We start from the raw sequence: 23145 nt of genomic DNA, 5'->3' as shown, positions 1-23145 counted from the left end.
ATGTGTTATTCTAATCTGGTGTACTATTGAACTGCGATAACTATCCGCAAATATATTCATCTGCAACTTTACTTGCGTGACAACATTTCTCTATGATTTCCGTACGACTTTACCAAGATCTCAGGCCTTGAGAGCAACCAGTTTGGTCGAAACATGTGTTGGCTGTTCAGAACACGATTAAATATATTTGTGCAAACAATATATGTGTATCTGTTACTACAGCTTTCTGATAATAATCCTCTCAGTAACATGTTTGTGGCAGTGCACGTTTGATTAGACTCCCAACCCAATTGGACTATTATACTAAATCTGAGCCTTGTTAGGGTGGGCTCTGTAGAAGTGTACACGCAGCAAGCCTTTGCCTTAGCTACTCTCAAGACTTAGTCAAACCATCTACCCTTAATCAGTTGTGTCTATATGATGACTGTGTGAATGTATTGAGGGTGCATGTGAGCAAATGAGTTAGATTATATTGGAGCACATTTTGAAATGGGTAATCTAGTGAGCAAGTAGAATGTTACCCAGTAAATGCGTGGAAACATAACTTTGATAGTTTAACAAGCACAAGAGTATAGATCATACAACAGCATGTTATTGTAGGAAAATGTTTGAAGCAGTGAAAGGTCACTTTCAACACTATAATAGTCTATGCGAAGAACCGAGGACAACAGTGGAGTGTTTGCTAGTACACCAGATACAGATGAAGAAACATGGCATTTATTAACCCAGATAATATTTGAGAGAACAGAAATACATGGATCATTCATACGGCAGAAAGGGGTATAGATAAAGGTCTATAGTAAGCCCCTTTCAACAGTTCATTTGCTAAGTAAATAACTCTAGTCAGTATAAAACAAGGTGTAGAGCAGCACAGAGATTGTCCCTTCGCAATATTGCTTATAGAGTGCAGGATCTAGGAAGATCCGACCTGCCCTACATCCAGTGACCCAAAGAAATCATTATGCACTAGAGTACAGACATCGCCTCTGTACCAGAGCAAGGGATAGGATGTACGGTGATCTGTCATTCCCTAAATTACATAACAAATCTAAAGTAACAGGAGTAGGAATGTAGACCTTCCTGGCACCAGAGCAGGTAATAGTTATGAGGATGGCGACTGTCTGTTGCTGCTGAATTTTAAGCTCCATAGTACAGTGATTGCTCCCATGTTAATACAATATGTTTGACTGGAAGTCTGAAAGGATTTGGTGGGACAGGATGCAGTCGTCATGAAATGTGTTTAACAGCTTCTCTTGCTCCCCCCTCTCTTCTGTCTCCTACAGGGAAGCAGATCTCCAGCATTCTGGCTTTCTCACCGGAGCAGGTCCAGCACATCCTTCTCTGGGCAACCTTGGCTCTTCTAGGTTACTGGATGCTCTCTCTAGTACTGGGCCTGTTTCTTTCACTCCTGGGCCGGCTGCTCTGGGGCTTGAAGATCTCCCTTTTCCTGGTGGCCTTTTTCTATCTAGTGACAGGGGTTTCTGACCCTCACCTATTGGCCACATCCCTGCTGGGCCTGGTGGGGGTGTATGCACTCCTAGGATGGGTGAGCTCAAGAGGCCGGGGTGATGTGAAGCTCGAGGCCAAGGTGAAGAACCTGGAAAAACAGGTGGAGGCACTTCGGACGCGCCAGAGACATGCACTGAGGAATGACGACTACTGAAAATCCTGAAATGGGTGAATGATGGCTAAGAAAGCATGCCGGGGAACGCACAGGAGTATGATTGCCACTCTGCACAAGAATTACACTCCTCATCCCCAAACCTACCAAAGAGAAAACAAGCAGAGTACGGTTATAGTGTGAAAACTGAGCTGCCCATGTCACATCCTGCAATACATCCCATCTAACCCCTCTGGGCATGCCACTATCTTTTGAGTGTTTCACCTTTTCCCAGTTTTCCTTTTGCTTTCTAAAACTCCCTTCCTTCCTTCCTTCCTTCCTTCCTTCCTTCCTTCCTTCCTTCCTTCCTTCCTTCCTTCCTTCCTTCCTTCCTTCCTTCCTTCCTTCCTTCCTTCCTTCCTTCCTTCCTTCCTTCCTTCCTTCCTTCCTTCCTTCCTTCCTTCCTTCCTTCCTCAATTTTCTCTTTACCGTTCTCCCCTTGCATTATTGGTCCTGCCCTTCTCATTTGCCGGGTTTTCTCCAACATTCTGTTTCTTCTCTTTTCCCCATCCATCCATCCATCCATCCATCCATCCATTCATCCACCCACCCTGTCCCTTACTCTTTGAAATTCCTATGCAACTCCTTTTTTTGCTCACTTGACCATTTCCTTCTCTCCTTTTATCCTTCCCCCTTATGGCTCTCCTTTATCTCCTTGTCCTTTCTTTAGCCAATATCTGTCTCTTCTTTTCTTACTCTTACCTTTTAATTCACAATTTCCTATTTCTTTCAAAGATCACCCCTCCTATTCCAATGTTGTGCTTGCCCAAATGGAGTTGCTGTACTTCTCTTCTACTGACCGGGGCAGTTTCTGGACTGCTCAGAGATCACACCTCAGGCAGATTTTAAATGTTATATTTTCAGATATCTGAGGAAAATATTTTGCTATTCTGCACACAATAAATTCCATATTTTCAAATGTGTTGAGAGTGGTTATATTTTGTTCACATTCGCTTTGGGAATTGTTTGCATGCCCGGGCTGGGAGTGCTGGGCAAGAGCATGCAAGGTGTGATAGTAGAAGATACTGACTCTGCAGGGGGCAGGTGTGGCACAGCTTCGTGTAAGATATAATGGTGCTGGCTGTGGTGAGAGTGCAGAAGGGCTATCTCAGGCAGATGAGGTACTTGGTTGTAATAGTGCTTTTTTTGGCCAACCACATAAAATTGCCAGGGGTGTTTCAGACTAGTAACTGTTTCAAGGAGGGCATGGAAGCCTTGGCTTTGGCAGTTGGTGTTAAACTGCTGACAGCTGATGTAGTAAATGTGCTATTTCTAGTGTGTGTGTGGTTCATTAATTGTTGAGAATGCTCTAAATGGATTGGCACTGTTACAAAAAATAAAAATATGAGAGAACCATTTGGTGGGCAGTTTAGGAGGGCAGTTTAGGAGCATTATCTATTGGTGAGTGTGGCGGGTCAGAAGGATGACGCAGACACTGTAAGGACATTTCCAACATGTGTTTAGTAAAGAATAAGACCCAACTTTCCCTATCACTATGGGGTGTTACCCACCTACTTTAACAACTTAAGTGCTTGTCAGCCATGAGAAGTCCTAAGGAATAAGTCCATTGTCCAAAAATACTGCTTACTGACCCTGCCACTATTCTAACAAACTAAGGTCAGCAGAATGACTCCCTTCTCCTGATGGATGCTTCTCATTTCTTTTAATATTACATTTTCAAATATTCTCGTGTTATTTTCTGTACCTGTTCCTGTAGTTATATTTGCAGACTTTTGGCTTTCCTCTTTAAGGATTACTTTCTTTGGCCTTTGTCAATTCCTTTGATTCGGGTTAATATGCTCTGGGTTACCGTGGAAAGTGTCTTTTCCTATGTGTTTGCAATTGGGCATCAACCTTCCTTGCCATATTCTGTCTTCATATAATTTATTTCTGAGGCTTCTCTGCCCTTCACTTTATAATATTATTTCTCTGTTACGTTCCCCTCAAGGTTCCTTGAGTAAGGATAGTGTGACACCCACATTCCATTGATCACTCTCTAAGAGTTATTTGTGATCCTTCTTCTTACATGAACACTGTTCAAATTCATCAGATGTTGTTTTACGATTTTGTCACTTGTACGCAGACTAGTCTCTATGCTTGTATAATGAGTCCCACTCGGCCTCCCGGTTCTCCCGGTTATCGTTGCTCTGCAGTTGGAATTTCATTGGGGCCTGTATTGCTGCGCAACCGGATCCTTTGCTGGGTTTCTCTTCCGCCAGCGTCATCTCCTTGCGTTTCTCTCGTTCTCTCTTGGTATCTCGGTATACTGACGGGTGACCAGAGTGTTTGCCAATTCCTGATCTGTACGTTGTTGCCAGTGTTAGACGGGCAGCCTACTAACCACAACATCCTTGTGGTCATGCCACCGTTGCACTTTAGGCTCCACTAGGCACTGCTTCTTGCTTTCTGCACAAACCGATCTTCCAGCATTTCCCATGTTCAGAGCACTTCTGAACGTTGCAGGCTCTGTGGCTCTCAAGCTCCACCTCCTCCAGCTCTTACGCTCCCAGGGCGCCTTCCCTGCCTTTGTATGTGTTCCTCTCTCTCTCTCTCCGATTCGTTCGGTCTGCACTCTCTTCAACTCCCTTGTCCCAGTTGATTAGAGATTTGTATTTAAAGAGGCATTTTTGTTTTCTTCATGGTGCTGGCATGAAATATCTTTCTCTTCGGACTTGACACTACTTTGGATATTAGATAATGCCATGTATGCCATCTTGTCAAAAGGTTTAGAGAGTTCCTCACAGCAATGGGAGTCCTTGTCTCTCCCGGTGAGGTCCCACTTGCCTCTACCGCTAAACAGGGTATTAATTGTTTTATTTATTGTTCATAAATAACGTGCTGAATACCTGCGAGTGATTTTTAAGAACCTGCTCCGGTGTGTGATCTTCCTTCCAAGACAAACGCTTTGCCCCTGAGCCATCCTTCCTTCCTCCCCTCCGCCGGCCCACCTCCCTAGCCTCACATTGGACACATTTCCTGGATTCGTCACATGAGATGGTGTAGCAGTACTTGCTGTTTTGAGGTGCTGCAAGTGTAAATGCCATGGGTACGATGTTATTTTTATTTATTACACGCCCAAACCCGGGGGTATCGCGGCATAGATTTACAAGTATCCTTAGTCTTTGTTACATGTAAATATCTTTACAGTGGTGCGGTCTAATTAAAAAGCACAAATATTACATTACATGGTAGAATAACTTACAGTAGTATGATAATGTTGCTTGAAACTAATGTACTTAGTTACTTGGAGACTAACATCATAATGGAGCTGCGCCTGGTTACAATCAGTCATGCTGCCTTAATATTTACATGGTAAGTAAATTTACAATCTTGCATACACTGATAATACATACAGTACTTATTTACAAACAGGAGGGAGGTAGTATTTGTTAAAGAGCCAAGTTTTGAGGAGTTTCTTAAATTTGTTAAGGAAGGGGTCATTACAAATATTAGTTAGGAGAGAATTCCAAATTCTGCTACAGGGAAGCTAGAGCTACCTGTTCTAGCATTTTTGAATCGGGGGGGGGGGGGGGGGGGGGAAAGGGTAGTTGCGTATGTGCATTGGATGTAAGAGTTCTGGTTGTAATTTTTCCGCTAAGACTTTGGTTGAGGTAGCTAGGAGCGTTACCCAATACACATTTGTGTTTTAAAGTGAGGGCTTTGTGGAGTATCCTAGCTTGAATAGGTAGCCAGTGTGCCTCTCTTTTGTGGTGTGATATGTGATCCCTTTTTTATGCCTAGTGCTGCTCTTAACGCTTTGTTCTGGAGTAGTTGCATGTTGTTTATATTTTTCTTTGAAGTCCCTAGTAGGAGTATGTTGCAGTAGTCAATCTTGGCTAGTATGAGAGCTCTAGCGAGGGTGATACTATTTTGTTGGGTGCGGAATGGTCTACTCCGTGCAATGAGTTTGGTTGTGTATGCTGTGGATGAGGCGAGTGCACTGATATGTTTGCACATAGTGAGACTAGAGTCCAAGTCGACCCCTAAGGTTTTCACTTGGTTGGAGATGGTGATAGGAGTTCCATCGATGACTATAGCTGAATAATGTGGGTGAAGCTTTGCTATATGGGCAGGGGAGCCTACTATGAGGATTTCTGTTTTTTCCCTGTTTAGACAGAGGCTGTTTGCTGCCATCCAGTTTTGGATGATGGAATACATTATATTCATACAAATAGTATCCTGTTCCAGATTACCTGATATTGGGATAAGTATTTGTGTGTCATCAGCGAAGTTGGTATAAATTACTCCCATTGCATCTAGTGCTGCAAAGAGTAATATAGTGTTCGCATTGTATAGCATTGGGGAGAGGCAGGATCCTTGGGGGAACTCCCAGTGGGACTGAAATGGGGTCTGCTGCTACATCGACTATGGCTACTCTAGATGTACGGTCTGAGAGGAATGAGTTAATCCAGGCGGTGGCCTCTTTGGAGAAATGGAAGTTATTTGCTAGTGTTAGGCATACTTTGTTATGATCTACTAAATCAAATGCCGCGGTAAGGTCGACTAATAGCAGAATACAACATTTCCCTGACTCCCTGACCGTGTCCATCTGGTTTTTAAGATCTAACCATGCTGTCTCGGTGCTGTGCCCTGGGCGGAAGCCTGATTGTCTTTCCCCTAGCAATTGATTCTTTTCGAGGTGAGATTGGACTTTGGTATAGGCAATTTTATCTATCATTTTGAGAAGGAAGGGGACTGTGGTGATGGGTCTATAGTTGGTGGGGATGGTGGGATCTAACGTGGTTTTTTTTAATTAGGGCGGGTAATCCAGGCTTCTTTGATATTGGTTGGGATAGTGTTGGTGTTGAATGAAGGATTGACAAAATTTGTGATAGTGGGTGCAAGAGTAGGGGCGCAGTCCTTAACTAGTTTAGCAGGAAAGTTATCTCCTTTACAGTTGGAGGGTTTGAGTGATGCTATGGTTTTTAATACTTGATCTTCGGTCACTGGAGTGAAATGGAATTCAGGTATGTTAGTTATGGTATCTAGTGATGGCAGAGAGGAAGGCAACAAGGGTAGCTCTATGGTGGCTGGTGGTATTTTTATTTTCTTTGCGAGTCGATTTTGTTGTGAAGACTGTTTTATTTTAGAGGCTAGTGTGTCCTAGATGGTGGTGCACCAAGCTTTACCTTAACTATGCTGGGAAGAATGATAGGTGTTTCTAGTTCTTTGATGATGACGAATAGCTCTTTGCTAGTTGAGGTGGCATTGCTGATACGTACATTAAGGGAGTTGGCTTTCTGAGCATATATATTTCCAACTTGTAGGATTTGGACACTAGCAGGAGTTCTTTTTTTGATTCACTAGTGGGTTTTTTTCTAGATAGATGTTCTAGGGCTCTTTTTTTCCTCTGAGTTCGATGAGGTCATCGTTAAACTATGTGTTGCTGCGTTTATGTTTGGTACTTTTAGATCTAATCGGGGTATTTCATCTATGGCTGTCTTTTGGTGATCCGTCCAGGACATTTCTACGAAGTCTTTTACTAGGACTGTAGTGTTCAGTGTTAGAATCCAGTCAAGGATTTGTCCTTTTGAGTGAGTTGGGGCATTAATAATTTGTTTAAATTGCATTTCTAAAAATGCGTTGTGGGATGCTGTAGCTTTGAGGTCAGTTTGGTCATTATATCCCAAATTGATATCTCCTAGGAGAATGAATTTAGAATTGGGTTATGAGGAGTGGCGAGATGAGTAGGGGTATTTCAATATCAGGGTTATTGGTAGCAATGGGGGCTCTGTACACTACTAATACAGTGATGGTGGTTTTGGGGTCTATGGCTAGCTTAAGGGCTAGGAGTTCATAGCCTGGTAGGATTTCCGTTTTACATTCCCTGAATTGGATAGGTGTTTTGGAGATGATGGCAACTCCGCCTCCGGTGGTTTCCTGTCGGTCTGCTCTGAGTAATGTGTAGTCAGGTGGTGTAGCTGGTGTGAGCTAAGGGCCTGAAGCTGAATGGAGCCAGGTTTCAGTTATGACTAGGTCAATTTTGTATTCGAGAACTAGATCATGTACGTCAATGTTAAGTGCGCCTAAGGATCTAACATTGAGTAGGACACCCTTTAAAGGTTTTGTGGCTGGTGGGGAACTGCTCACTTATGTCTGTCTTTACTGTTGCCACCATGAGTTCCTTACATATGGTGTCAGGGGTGGATGTGAGTCAATTGAAACTAATTGGGGAACCCTAACATTTCAAATACTTAGTCAGAGAGCTTCTAACCCTTCCATCGCCACCAAGGAATCAATAGGGTTTGATACCTGTAGCAGTAGGGAAGCTATTATTCCCCCTGGGAAAAGAGGAATGATTCCTGCAGACCTGGTTTTGATACCCCCTTCTGGGTGCTACATAAGATTGGCCCTGAAATCTGGCCTAGCGTGGAGGTTTGGGATAGATGTCTTGGCATCCTGACTTTTGGGGAGATGTGAAGTTTCTCTTACAGAATCATGGTGAGATCCCTTTTGAGATACGGTGTGGAGATCAAATTGCCAACGGAATTTTGAAAAGAGCTCTACTTCCTAAGTTTAAAGAAAATGAACCAGATAAAACAGAATGATGTAAGTTAGGCTTTGGGGGAGCTGATAAATCTCTTAACATCGAAGAAAGGAAGGGAGAAGAGCCTACAATCTAACCCCACCTAGCCTTCACCCAGCAGAATGATTCAGCTCTCGCTGAAGTTTTTCTACAAGCTTTTCCGGAATGAGAATGCTTGGAGAAGGGAAGCCCCTTTTTCTTTTTAAAACAAGGATTGCTTTATAGACGAGAGGTTTCAACGGAAGGTTTAGTAAAAACACAGTTGCTAATACCTAAGAGCCACTGAAAGGTTATGCTAGAGATCGCGCATTCCCATCTTACTAGAGGGCATTTAGGATAATCTAAATATTCTAAAACCCAAGTGCATATTAGTGGGAAGTTTTACTGGCCAGTTATCTTCGCCGATATAAAGACTTTCATACAAACGTGCGAAATATGTCAAAAGACAGCATGCACATCCCATTACCTGCCCCTCTAAACCTGTTGCCGATTATAGAAGTTTCCTTTTCGAGAATCGGTACGGTCAGAATTGGACCTCTAGAGACATCCATACTAGACAATAAATATGTCCTTGTGATTGTGGATTGTGCGACCCGATATTACAAAGCATTCCCAATGCGAAATAATACCACCCAACAGATCCTTAAAAACCTTCTACAGTATTTCTCCAGGGTCGGCTTTTCCAAGGAAATACTAACAGACGAGTTTTGGAATTTTATGAGTAAACTTATGGCCGAAGTCAAAGAGCTGCTCCACATTACCACCTTGTGAATTTCTGTGTACCATTGCCAAACCTATGGCTTGGTGGAAAGATACAATAAAACCCATAAACAAATTTTACAAAAATTGGTAGATAAGGACATAAAGACCGGGACCGAATTATCCTGTGAGCACTATTTGCAGTAAGGAAAATCCCTAAGGCTTCCACAGGTTTCTCTCCTTTCGAACTACTCTATGGTAGAGAGCCTCGAGATGTCCTGGATATGCTCCTGGTAACCTGTGAAGAACGAGAGGAGGCGCCCGTTCCCATCTCGCAAACCTCCACCATAATGCGAGAACATATGAAATTAGTTCGAGAATCAGTTTGTATTCGCATGGAAAATGCCCAGAGTCAACAAAAATCAACTTATGTCAAAAAAATGAACTAAAGATCATTCTCCATAGGACAAAAAGTACTGGTCCTCTTACCCACCTCAGAAAACAAACTTGTCTCCAAGTGGCACAGACCTTATGAGATAGTAGAACGAACGGGAACCTATACTTAGAAAGTAGCCCAACCGTACAGAAAACAGAAGGTCCATTTATATCACGTAAATCTCTTGAAAGACTGGAAAGAGAACCCGTCAGCTACCCATGCCAAAGTACTAGCCTGTCTTGTTCCTGAAGAAATAGATAACTTTATAATTCCTCGAGAGCTATCTATCCAACAACAAGAATATATAAAAGATGTAGTTGTCTCATTTCTCGATGTATTCTCAGAAAAACCAGGAAGAGTATAAGACACATAGCACTATATTAGAACACCTAAAGGTAAAGTGGTTCATTTAAAACCGTATAGACTCTCAAAAGCACGTGAACAGATAGTGATTGAGGAAGTCAACAAAATGTTGAAAGCCAATATTATCGAGCCTTAACTCCATTGTCCTCTCCTATATTGTTGGTCACTAAACCTGATGGTTCCTGGAGATTCTGCATAGATTTCCGTCAAGTTAATGCCATTTTGGACTTCGATGCCTATCCCATGCCATGCATTGATGCCCTAATTGATAAACTCGGAGCAGCCACCTTTCTATCTACCCTAGATTTAACCAAAGAGTACAGCCCCCGTATATGGGCCAGATAAGGAAAAGACTGCGTTTTCAACACCTCTAGGACTGTTCCAATTCAAAGTCCTTCCTTTTGGCTTACACAGCGCACCAGCCACTTTCCAACGCCTCATGGATCAAATTCTACAACCCTATTCCAATATCTGTGGAACTTATATTGACGATATTGTCATTTATAGTGAGACTTGGGAGGACCATCTCTTCCATCTTTATACCATCATGAAAGTCCTCAGAAACGCTGGCCTAACTGCTAATCCAGCTAAGTGCAGATTGGCCCAGTCAGCCGTAAAATACCTTGGCTTCTTCATAGGGAAGACATAAGAAGGTAAAAGCCATCTTAGATACACCAACCCATAAGACAAAACGAGATCTTAGAGCTTTCCTTGGGTTAATAGGATATTACTGTAGGTTTATCCCCAACTTTTCGGACAAAACAGCCCGGCTGTCAGATAAAGTTAAGAATATCGAACCCCAGAAACTTAATTGGAATGAGGATGAGATATAACACCTTGAAGCAGACTCTGTGCCAGAACCCAATCCTGAAGGTAGTCTACTTCTCTAAGGAGTTTGTCTTAAAGACAGATTCTTCCCTTAAAGGCTTAGGAGCCATCCTGTCCCAGATTTGCAATGGATTGGAACACCCCATATTATTTACTAGTCGCAAGCTATTCCCACATGAAAAAAAATACTCTGTGTTGGAGCTAGAGGCCCTGGCCAGCAAGTGGGCCATTATACATCTTAGATACTACCTATTAGGATGAAAGCTAACACTCATTACATATCACTCGGCCCTAGTTTGAATTAGCCAACGCAAAGAGTCCAACCCTTGGGTAATGCAATGGTTTCTAGACCTACAACCCTATTGCTTCACTGTGGAACATCGAAAAGGAAAACACCAGGGAAATGTAGATTTTCTTTCCCGGTTCCCCTGTGAAACTAATGTGGATACATCACATGGAGGAAGGGTAAGTGAGAAACCTGAAAATGTCTTCCTGACTAGTCCCCAGGGATCTGTCATCCAGGTGGCCAGGAAATGGCCATCGCTCTCTATTGGATCCAGTTCCTGGCAGTGAACCAGTGTGGGAGGATCACCTGGATGAGGGGCCCTTCGGGAGTGGAGGTGGGAAACCTACAGGTGAGACATGGTATCCCCCTTCTTATAACACCTTTTCCCCAACCTACCAAGGAGGATACTCAGACCTCCCCCCCCCCCTTTTCCAACACAAACACTTTCTTATACCACAAAAGATAACAGACTAATACTAGAGCCGTTTACCTTACGTGTCCCAACACAAGGGTCAGGCAACTTCAGGCAAAGTCAGGCAATTGACCAGAAGCACACACACACCTGACAGCCCTTTCCCTTCCCCACAGGGATAGAAGGTGGAGCACAAGAGTACACTACGAGCAAGGTAAACCGTCCCAACGATATGGCTATCCCTGGACGGCAGTTCAAGAGGAGAAAAGCAGCGCAAACCGAAGGGGCGACAAGGAGAGAAGCAACCTTGCCCTGCTTGACCCAGACCCACGCAGCCTTCGTGAAAGGAATCCTAAGACTGCGAACAATAGCCAGCATGTGTTGCAGCAGATGTAAACAGTACACAGAGAGCCCTCCTACACTGATGATCAGAGCATGGAGAGACGCTTGCTACCATGGTACCGTCCTTGACTCGAGAGGCAAGAAAAGCCCAGCGGTTCATCACAGCCGATGAGTCGAATGGAGGACCGATAAGAAACCGAACTGTGTTGAAATAAAGTTGCGAATGGCAAACTAAGGGGAAAATCAGCTGCAGAGGGTTCCAACACCATGTGCATTGATGGAGTCAAAAGTACACTTGCTTATGCTCCATCTGACTCCTGCCGCAGCAGGAGCAGATTCTGGACTCAGAGCTTCTCCTCGCAGGGACTGCCCTCGGCCCTGATATCACAAGGATCATACATGACCTCATATGACAGTTCACAGAATAGGCAGACTTGATGATCACTCTACGCCCAGTCACCACCAAATAAAGAGACTACAACGTCCAACTGCTTTGACTGCACACTCTATACTGCCTCCCCCCTCAGTGAAAATGTTTCTTGTGGGGGGGGGGGGAAGATACTGATTGTGGGGAAGGTGGATAAAACCGTCCACGAGAGGCTGCCTCTGCTGACGGGTCCTGTCCTGCTGGTGTCCATCAACCCTCCATCCCTGCCCCCCTCTCGGACACTGGTTGTTCTGCTTACAGAGCTTGCCCCACCTGAGGCCATCTCTTTGGGGGAGATCCAGCTTGCCTTCGCCCCAGAGATTGATCAACAGGAGATTAGGGAGTCTGCTGCAAGGGAGGTCATTGAGGGGGTCGTAGCTCACTTGTTGGCCAGCTTGCAATGAGTAGATGTTTAAGCTCCTGATCCAGCTGCACCAGAGGTGCCACTTGCTTAGTTGCTATGTGCCCACCAAGGTGCTCATCCTTACAGGGAATGGAGAGACCCTGAGAAGTCTATTCCCAGAAACTGGCTGAAAATGTACTCTTTGAAGGTTGATGATGCAGCATTTCTTGATCACATGAATCCTTATATTGTTGAACAACTAGCAAGAACTCTGTATCCTTTAAAGTAGCACCCCCTTCAGACCTGGTTGATAAGTGGTTGGAGGGCTGTGAAAACATCATGAAGAAGGACACCGACAACAAATTCCAAATTCAAAACCATTTTTTATTAATTCCAATGTGAAAACCATACAGTGCACAACAGTTATACACTCCAATTCTCGTGTACAGTTTCATTTTGTTTCCACCGCCCCCCCCAGCTCCCCTGTCCCGAGCATACCCCACATCACCACCTTCCTCCACCATCCCTGGGGGCGCCCCACCCTCCAATCCACTTGATGTACCGTCTTCCTCTAGGCCACTAATTGTCTCCAGGCTGTCAACTTCTCCACTTCGTCTTCCCCACCTCTGCCTACTGCCTCGCTCCATGCCACCGTTTCCACATCTGCCCATTTCCGAAGATCCCGCCACCAGATTTCTACTTTCGGTCTGTTACTTGCTTTCCAGCTCATAGCTATTCTGCGCTTAGCTAGAATGTAAGCCAGATCTTTGAGTTTACTCATGTGCTTCAATTTGCACAGTCTGGGGAACCGCTGTCATGATTCCTGCCCCTCATGTCCCCAGCCCTCCAAGATGTCAGGCTGGAGCCAGGCCACGATCACCCACATGGCCCTCAAGGGCCTCTCCATCTCTCCAAAGACCCACTTGGAGTCAGACTTGGCGCTTGTGGCACCAGACTCACTCACTCCCATAGGATAACATTGGGGATTGGACTTGTAGTGCATTGATGGGGACAAGATGGATGCCCCCACATATTTCGGTTCCCAGAACTGCATGTGCAGTATAGTCTTTTGGGTGTGGTTCAGCCCAGAGACACCTGGGATACCCAGAGACTATTTAAGCCACGCCCAGGCTGAGAAACATGCTTTGTGTTTTCTGCACCTGCAGTGACACTCACCGTGTTCGGATCGGTCTCCAGTAGGCCTGCATCTTTCTTCTGCGCTCAGCTTCTGCAAGAACAAGAACACCGTTAGGAACAGCCTTAACTTGCGGTGCTTCTGCCCATCATTCATCGCTCCTTCTGTTCTGCGGGCATCTTCGGCGGTGTCATTCCCATCCTGGCACGCTGCTTCCTAAGGAAAAGGGAAAAGAACAGAAAAAAGGCATTCGTAAGCATTCAGCAAATCTTCGCTTATTTTTTAAAGACTGTGCGAGCTTCAAACGCTTACCTGAATCCCAGCCGCTCTGGGGGAACTCTGTCTCTGGAACTTCTCATCCATGTGCAAGAGGGAAAAGGCACTCCAGGTTAGCGTGGAAACATATAGAGGCACCGCATACCCCGCTTACTCACCGCATTTGTTCATAACCATGCTGAAAATGTTGCAGCACCTAAAAGACACAGAAAAAGAACTCAGTTCAGTACAAATACGAGAGGGGTGCATCGCGCTCTCACTCACTTTCAGCGCTACTCCTCTCAGCTGCACGCCGCCATCCCCGGACGCCGGCCATCATCTAAGGAAGGAAAGGATCGAAGTTAGAGAACTGTTCAAAAGACTCATTATACTTACCTGTCAGACTCTTGCCAGTGAAGTAACTAGGCAGCAACAAGCCCGCATCAATCAACGCGCCGCTGCGCTGAATGCAGGACGGAGAGCACACTTTCCAAGAAAATAAGGCCCAGTCTTCAGTCAAGTAGATTCCAGGGAAGGGTTCGAGGTCGTAAGAGGTCAGAACAGGCTGAGTGACGTCCCCGTGGATACCACGTGAGCGTTACACCCCCCCTACCATGCACGCCCACATAGAATCCACATCCAGATTTATCTCTTTCCCCGCCATGAGGTGGACTACCTTCCCCCAGAATCTCCTTATTTCTGGGCATGCCCAGAACATATGTACCAGTCCCGCATTCACATCCCCATATTTAGAACAAGCTTGTGTTCCCACCTTTCTAAATTTAGGTATCATTTTAGGAGTCAACTATGCTCTATGGGTAACATATAACTGGATTTGTTGCAATCTCACGTTCCTGGAGACTTTTTCATAGTATCCCTGTACCCTCACCCACAAACCGTCACCCATCGATTCTCAAGCTTCTCTTCCCAGTCCCTCCTCAACTGAATCACCTCCTTCCCCCACCCTCGACATCAGCAGTTCATATATGCGGGAGATCTCATGTCCTCCTTCCAACACATCATAAAAGGTTTCTATGGCCGTGTCAGGCAGACTAACCTGCACTGTTCCTGACCGCATGTCTTTTATCATGCGCACAAGCCTAGTATAAGCGATATATTGTCCCCGGTGTAAACCGGTGTCTTCCACCAGTGTGTCAAACTCCACCACTTTTCCATCCTGCCACACATCCCCCATGGTTGTTATACCAATCGGTTCCCAATGTCTTCTGACTGTCTTCCTCACTTGCTTGTCCACCTCTTCCAGTGCTACTAGCGGCATCTGTGGGGAACACGGGAGCAGGTTCTCCATGACCCGACAGGCCCTCCACCAAATCTTCCAACCCAAATGTAATATTCTTGTCCCTTCATCTCATTGCGATATTGGCAGCCATATCCATACATTCAGAAAGAACGGTGCATATTCAGCCTTCAACAATCTGGACTCCGTGTGGAGTCTTCCGACAACCCTCTTGCCACATATTGTAGTTGGCCGGCCAGATAATAAATCTTGAAGTTGGGCAGTTTAATGCCTCCCTGTTCGTGTGCATTTTGCAGTTTCCATAATGCTATTCTATTCCTGGAATTATGCCATATGAACCCCCTACACATACTCTGTATTTTGACAAAGAATCGCTTGGGTATCATGTATGGTATGTTCGTAAAGTAGTGCAATAGCCTAGACAGTACCACCATCTTTAACAGCGCCCCCCGCTCCTCCCCATTATGGTCAAGGGGAGCTTGGTCCAGAACCTCATGCTATTTCCAATTTTAGCCACTTCCTTCTCTGTTTTGTTTGTGCTCAACCTCAACACTATGGTGTAAATCTATCCCCAAGTATCTAAAGGTCTCCGTCTCCCATTGTATTTGTAATACCGGCAGTTTATCCTGTGGTATCCCTCTATATCTACCGAGGAGAAATATGCAAATTTTCTTAGGGTTCACTGTTATGCCAGACAGCACCGAAATCGCTCCATAACTTCCAAAATATATTGGAGGTTCTCTTTGTGGTATCTCCGATATAGCAGAATGTCATCAGCATACATCGATATCGGGTGTTGCCCTCCCCCTGTGTTGATCCCCACTTCTCCGTATTGCTGTCTCGAGTATATCGCCAGGGGCTCAAGTGCCAGTATAAAGAGCATTGGTGACCATGGGCATCCCTGTCTGGTACTCCTACTAAGTTGCCATAGTTCGGAGATGATCACTCCTGTCTTGGCTCGAGCCAGTGGTTCACTGTACAGCAGCTGGACCCACTTCAAATATGTGGGCCCGACCCTGTACTCCTTCAAGGCAGCCATCAACCACAGCCATTTAACTGCGTCAAGGGCACTGACTCCATCCAATGAAATTATTGCAACCTCCTGAGAGTCCTTTTCTGTCTGTTCTATAACATGTTGGAGCCTTCGAATATTGCCGGATAGGCTTCTGCACGGCACATACCCGGTTTGGTCAGGATGTACAAGTTCATTGATAACCGGTCTCTGCCTATTTGCCAGCACCGCCGTGAGTATTTTACTGTCTTGTTTGAGCATGGATAGTGGTCTATATGACCCGCAGTCTGTGCTCGGTTTATTAGGTTTAAGGAGTAGGATGATGATTGCCTCCCTAAGAGACTCTGGCAGCGTACCTCTATCTAATGCCCTGGTTAACATTGCTAGTATCGGGGGAAGCATCTCCACCCTATACGTTTTGTAGAACTCGCAAGGGAGTCCATCTGCTCCAGGGGCTTTATTAGTGGGTAAGTGCTTGATCACCTCTTCTAATTCGTCTAACGTAATTGGGGCCTCTAAGTTCTCCCTCTCTGCTGCCTCCAGTTTGGGTAGGTCAATGACCACCAATGTTTCCATCACATCAATCTCCCCCTCTGCCCCCTCGGTAACATCAGTGTACAGTCGCTGATAGTACTCTAAAAATCCTTTGTTCACACCTTCCTGGGTATCTAGTGTCTGTCCATCCATCCCCTGCACTGCTCTAATCGTCTGTCTGGGGGTCTCATTCTTGTACAACCAGGCTAATAATCTGCCTGGCTTGTCTCCCTCAGTGTGCTGCCTTTCAACATATTTTTTTATAGTTCAGGTTGCATAACCTCTCCCAGTGATCGCTACAATCCTGTTGTAGTTGCCGTATGTTCCCATCCTCCTCTAGGGAATGCCCGCTCTCCCGCATTATTGTCTCTAATTTCTCTTATGCCTTGTGTAACTCTTGTATTATTCCACCTTGTAAGCCTTTAGATTTAGATATCGCCGCCCCCCTCACCACCACCTTAAATGCCTCCCACAGTGTGCCAGCCGATTCTACACTCCCGGTGTTGTGTTCAAAGTATTCCTTTATTTCCTTCCTCAGATCCTCCCTGAACACTGTGTCTTTCAAGGCTTAGGCTCCAAGTTTCCAGATCGGGATTCTAGCTCTAGGATGCGAATACTGCCATGTTATAATCAACAGGGCATGGTCTGAGAGGACGCTCGCTTTGTATTCTGACTGCACTAGTTCTCCCGTCAACTCCGGTGCTGCAAATATGTAATCTAACCTAGTGTGCAGATTTTGTGTAGCCGAATAGTGGGAGTATACCCTGTCTTGTGGGTAATGCATTCTCCATACGTCCACCAGTCGAAAATCACTTAATATGGTCTTTAGATCTTTAGCTACTGGGGTGGGCCTCCCTAGCTTCTCATCTGATCTGTCGACTCTGGGCTCCAGCATGCAGTTAAAGTCCTCTCCCCATATGACTGCTCTTTCAATATATGGGCTGATCTTACTGTATAAAGTTTTAAAATAGCTGGTAGTGTCTTGGTTCGGGGCATACATGTTAATAATGCTCAGCTCCCTATTTTCCACTTATTAACACCATCCTCCTGTCTGGCTCTATGGTAGACTATAATAGCTTAAAAGGGACGTGGTGCTACCCACGTAATAACCCCTCTGGCGTATGCCGAATATGTTGCTCCTATGGTGGTCATTTTCCATTTCCTCTCCACCGTCTCCTGTTTATCTTTGGTCAGGTGGGTTTCTTGTAACAGGGTAATATCAATGTTCTGTCTCTTCAGATACATCATGACCCTATTCCGCTTCAAATAGTTATTGAGCCCCCTAACATTCCAGGTCACTATCTTGCGGTCTCCCATTTTATCCATACCCCACTCCACCCACGTCCTCCCTCGTCTCTCGCTCCATACGCAGTGATTTGTAGTTGTAGGCTCGCCTTCTAACAATTCCCCACCCTCTCTCTACACCCCTCCCCCCCAATATTCAAAACAATTAATGTTATCTTAAATGTCAAGGATGGAAAAGGCCTAACTTGCCCAATGCTATTGTGGGATTTCCATACCTAATTAAAACTAAGGAAAGTCTGAGTCAAAGAGTTCAATTTAGGAATCTGTCTGTGTCCAAAACCTATGCTTGCCCACACAACTAATCTATACAATGTGTAGGGATGTCCGAAACCAAAAGAAACAGTGTCCAACATAAAGTTACAAGCTTCTTCTGGCTGACAACTTTCTTTCCACTCCCTTCCCCAAGTATAAAACAGTTCCACAAAGAAAAGTCCCAACATTCCCTTTCTTGGATTGAGGATGCAAGAGTCTTATTCAGGTCTCACAATTTCCTTCCCCAAGTTCCAAATCACATAGTTCAAACAATCTTGAAATGTAAAATGCTCCTGGTCAGGACTCAGGGTTCCCTTCCCCAAGTTTCAAGATATACAGTTAAAAAAGAAATGCAAAGTATCTTTGTCTCCATAGTTCAGTTAATATTATTTTCGCAGATTTGTTCAAATAATTTGCAACTGTCACCCAGGTTCTAGTTTCCCTGTTAATCAGGCTTCACTGTCTTTTGTTTGTATATTCCTTAAAGTCACATTAGATTTCAGCATAATGTAGTTTGTTTAGTACTTCAATATATAATGATTTGCTTGTAATATTTAAAGTTTCTTTCCCCTTTTTTGGTTCCAGAGGTTTTAATTCAGTTTGGTATTCACTAATTATACATCTTGCCTCTGGTTCATTTTCACTTCATCTGTAGTTTAATATTTGTTTGTTTCGCTTTAATTGAAGGATTCGATGTTCGGAGACCTTCATAGACGTACGTCTGAATACACACGACCACGCCGATACAAAGTAGTCCCATCTGTTTGATAATTGCCAATGAAAGGATCAGAGACTTTTGAAAAACGTGCTAATTGGAAGCATGCGACACTCCGATACAATGTAGTGAGGACATAAAGAGGTCTTGCACGCATGCACCGGGTTTCTCGTTCACCAGAGACTCACTGGTCACTTGTGCTGCAGCACGGATCACACAGCCTTCTGCTTTTAGTGTCACGGCTACAGTTCCTGACCCTCCGACACTCCTGTGGTGGTCCTCTACCACAGGGGAATGAGCACTTTGAGCAGAAAGGACAGGGCAGCCTTCCCACTTGGCTCCCTTCAACTTCTTCAATCTGCTCCAGGGAGTCCCAACTCCCATGCCATGCATACACTGGCCTCCTGGTCATTCTCCTGTTGTTCCCCTTTGCTGTTGGGCAGGGCACCATTTATACACCTTCCGCCCCTTGACAGGCTGCAGGTGTGGATGATTGATCAACCTTGCCTGACCACAATTAAAGGGACATGCCTGACCTTCACTGCTCTTAGCAGGTATCTTCCTCATCCTAGTACTAGAGTGGTAAAAGAGCATAGTCTTCATTGCTCTTAGTTGCCTCTTCTTCGTCCCAGTACTGTCAAGTGTCAATTGTGGAGAAATGAGGGGAGCTGGCTTATAAAAGACCATAGATGTTGGCAAAGGGTTGGGTTGGCTGTCACTAGGGAAATGGCAATACCATGTCTCAGCAAAGGGCATCCCACTCCCCCAAGGACCCTCCACCCAGGTTATCATCCTCGCTTCTCAGCCCCCAGGGCCGCGTTCCAATAGCAATGGCCTTTCCCTGGCTACCTGTGCAGAGGATCCAAGGGGTTTAGGAGTGAGAATACCCTCTGGTTTCTCACAGGGCTCACTCAAAAAGGCATATGCTGCTTCGTGCTTTGGGTTAAAAATAGGCATTATGCAGCACATGCATCCCAATTAATCCAAAAGGATTCCCATACCCTGTTCCCAGCCCTGGAAGAGGGTTCAGGCTATTCTGTTTAAGTTCAACTATTCGAGAAAGGAATGACGTTTGCTTTAGATCTAACACGTGTTGCGTCTATAAGCTCTGGAGGAAGTAGATGTGGTGGTAGGGAGTAGGCAGTATTGGCTGATAGGGTGGCAGGGGGAAGCATCAGAAAGGGTAATTCTCCTTCATCTTTCTTTTTTGGGACAGAAACTGGACAGAGGGTGGGAGAACTGAGCACAGAAGCTCAAGATGTACCGGGCTTGATCTGGACAAAATGGACCCTAACCGATCCTATGACTCCCTGACATTGAGGTGCACATGCATGGATGAAGCCCTCAGTAGCCACCTTCAGACCCTGGAGTAAACTGGTTATCTAAATGTCACATAAGCCATCTAGAGTACCAACGCATTGTGTCATTGAGGCTCGAGCTACCAGAGGAATGGCCACCTCCTTGGCTTCCTTTTAGTCTTTCCCTGACAGACATTTGCTGTGCTGCCACTTGGGCGACTGCGGTCACGTTTATCAAATGTTACTACCTGCCCTTTTAGAGGAGAATGCTTTGCTGAGATTTCATTGCTAAAAGGGTCCAGGGAATTCACTGGTGTGCATCTACCTTTATCAGGTGTTCATTGTTCTCCAGCATTGGATCTTTCATGGATTCACATGCTTAGAATATTCCCCGTCGTCAGACTGGGAACCCTCGGTACACATATATATAGTCATTTCCAATAGGAAAAACTTCTGCCCTATCCCCGTCTGCGTCCTCTACGGGGCCGCCCACGTACGCCCCGTTGGACGTGATGGTATATAAGCCCCGCCCCCGCGGGTCCCTTCAGATTTCAACCGTCTCCAAAGATAGTGGGATCTCCTCGTGTATTTTCTTCAAATACTTATCGATTGTTTCTAACTCCTGCGAGTTTGTCTGTTTGGTCCGCTTCCAACTCCTACGAGTTTTGTTAGTTGGTCTGGCAATAATGTCGGGTAAGCCTCTTTTCCGCCCGTGTGCCACGTGCGGTCTAAAGAAGGTTTATGAAGGGGATGGCCATCTTGACGGCATCTACTGCCTTCACCCCCACCACTCGGCGGACCAATGTGATATCTGCAAGGGGTTTTCCCAAAAAACCCTGAAGGACCGGAATCGGCGACTGGTCTCGTGGCTGAACGACGGCGCTGGAGCGTACCCTCAGTCGGAGGTAGGATCGGTGCGCAGTATCGCCTCAGCGAAAACATCAGAAGCCTCCCGACGCTCACATCCGTCGGAACCTCCGGCCAAAAAATCACGACCTACGGAGAAGGACGTGCCTCGAAGTCATTCCTCTAAGACCTCATCGAAAGAATCGACGAAGAAATCATCTTCCTCTTCTTCTTCGTCGAAGAAAGATAAGGACAGGCCAAAATCCTCCTCGAGCGATCAGAAAAGATCAGCTACGAGTAGAGAGGCGGATAAACGCAGGGAGAGCTCCGCGAAGGCGGGACCGCCTAAGCCACCTGCAGGCCCTCCGTCAACGACGACGACGGCGACGATCCAAGTGCCCACTCCGTCACAGTCCCCCGCCTTTCAAACGGGCTCATCGTCGACGACGATTCCCTCGTCAACGGAGTTCCAGGCCTGGAGGCCAGAAACGTTCGACATGGGGCTACCCGACACACTGCTACAAGAACAGGCAGTTTCGATCGCCTCCAAAGAAGACGACGGCTTCAGAATAGTGAGCCCGGAAGACCTGGGGCTACGGCCCAGATTTCCTTCTGGTGCAACCTGCTCTCAAGTTTTCACCCAGCCTCCAAACGCCCAGGCTACTCTCTCCATGGAGGTACTTTCCTCCTTACACTCGCTCTTGAAGTCCCTGGACGAAAGGCTCCCGCCTGTTCCGACGACTCCCCTCGTCGACGAGCCCGGACCTTCACACCGCCCGACTAGATCGGTCGTGGGCCCAACTGCTCCAACAGTCCAGGAAGAAGGTGAGCTCTCGGACTCCCTCTCTGAACAGGGGTCAGCTTCTGATATCTCCCTCTCGCCGTCGAGAGACCCGTCATGGGTTTCGGATGTGGAGGTGGATCCTCCGAAAAGTCCCATTCACCCATCTCCACCGGATGACATAGGGGCCTTCCATTCCATGATGGAAAAAGCCTGCAAGGAGTTCGGTTTGACCCAACAAGAAGAAAAGAAGGACTGCTTCCTCTTTGACCACATGGGCAAGAATAGGCGTTCCGTTTTTTCGATACCGATACTGGACCACGTATGGAAAGAGGGCGTCCAAACCATGCGGCATCCATTCTCGGAACCTGCGGTCAAAGGCCGCGTAGAGAAAAAATTTAAAGTTCCAGATTCGACGCCAAAATGCCTCTCTGCGCAACCCACGCCTGACTCGGTGGTATCAGCGGCGGCGACGAGAAAGGCAAAGGCCCAGCATAAGTGCTCTACCCCGCCGGACTCCGAAGCTAGACGCCAAGACGCTTTCGGTAAGAAGATCCTGTCAGTGGGAGCGTCAACAGTGAAAGCAGCGAACTCCCTGGCAATCATGGCCAGGTATGACAGGGAGATGTGGCACAGACTGGCACCCATTTTGGACCACCTCCCAGAAGAACACAGAAAATCAGCTATGTCCCTGGTTCGTGAAGGAGAAGAAGCCTCGAACCATGCTATCAATATAGCGGTGGACCTGGCAGACTCGGGGTTCAAACAAATTAAAAACGGAGTGGTTCTACGACGCCAGGCCTGGCTCAAGTGCACCAACTTTAGACCCGAGGTGCAATATAAGGTCGTCGACATGCCTTTCGAAGGTGACCACCTGTTTGGCGAAAAGGTGGATGAGGCCTTGAAAGGAATGAAGGAGGACTCTGAGACGGCGCGCTCGCTGGGCTCTCTCCAAAGCGGTAAGCCCTTTCGTTCCTTTCGCCCCTTTAGAGGAGCTACGGGAAACGCACGATTTGCGGGATCCAGGGATAGAGCATTCGGGAGGTCTTCATATCCGTCCCAAGGCTATAGACGCGCCTCACAGTCCTCGACCCGACGCAGAAATTTCCAGGCCTCTAAGAGACGTCCCACTTACTCGTCGTCGACTGGAAAACAAAAAGATCAACAATGACGTTCTAGGAGGGAGAGTGTCAAGTTGCGTCGAGGAATGGGAGTCAATTACGACAGATCGGTGGGTTCTGGACACGGTGAGACTGGGACATTCCCTAAGATTCAAATCCAGACCTCCAAGACGTCCACCGATACGCCTGTCTCAACCACACCTAAGCGTCTTGCGTCGAGAGGTTGCACCTTGCGACTGCTACAGCGTCTGGGATTTGCAGTGAACTACGAAAAGTCTTCACTAAAGCCCTCGAAGAGCTTGAAGTTCCTA

General features: G+C 46.1%; 1 protein-coding gene across 1 annotated transcript in view; it reads left to right on the top strand.

Moving 5' to 3' along the window:
- The window catches only part of TMEM109 (transmembrane protein 109), a 133377-nt gene extending 130798 nt beyond the window's left edge, over window positions 1-2579 (top strand). Inside the window, exon 4 of the mRNA XM_069628890.1 lies at window positions 1284-2579. Within this exon, the coding sequence (XP_069484991.1) occupies window positions 1284-1663 (380 nt within the window). The 3' untranslated portion in view covers window positions 1664-2579. The remainder of the gene's footprint in view (window positions 1-1283) is intronic.
- Window positions 2580-23145: the final 20566 nt, after the last annotated feature.

The sequence above is a fragment of the Ambystoma mexicanum genome, chromosome 12, assembly GCF_040938575.1.
Source record: "Ambystoma mexicanum isolate Mex_15411 chromosome 12, UKY_AmexF1_1, whole genome shotgun sequence".
Taxonomy (NCBI): domain Eukaryota; kingdom Metazoa; phylum Chordata; class Amphibia; order Caudata; family Ambystomatidae; genus Ambystoma; species Ambystoma mexicanum.
Note: the sequence above shows the minus strand (reverse complement) of the source record. Positions and strands in the feature narration are given on the sequence as shown.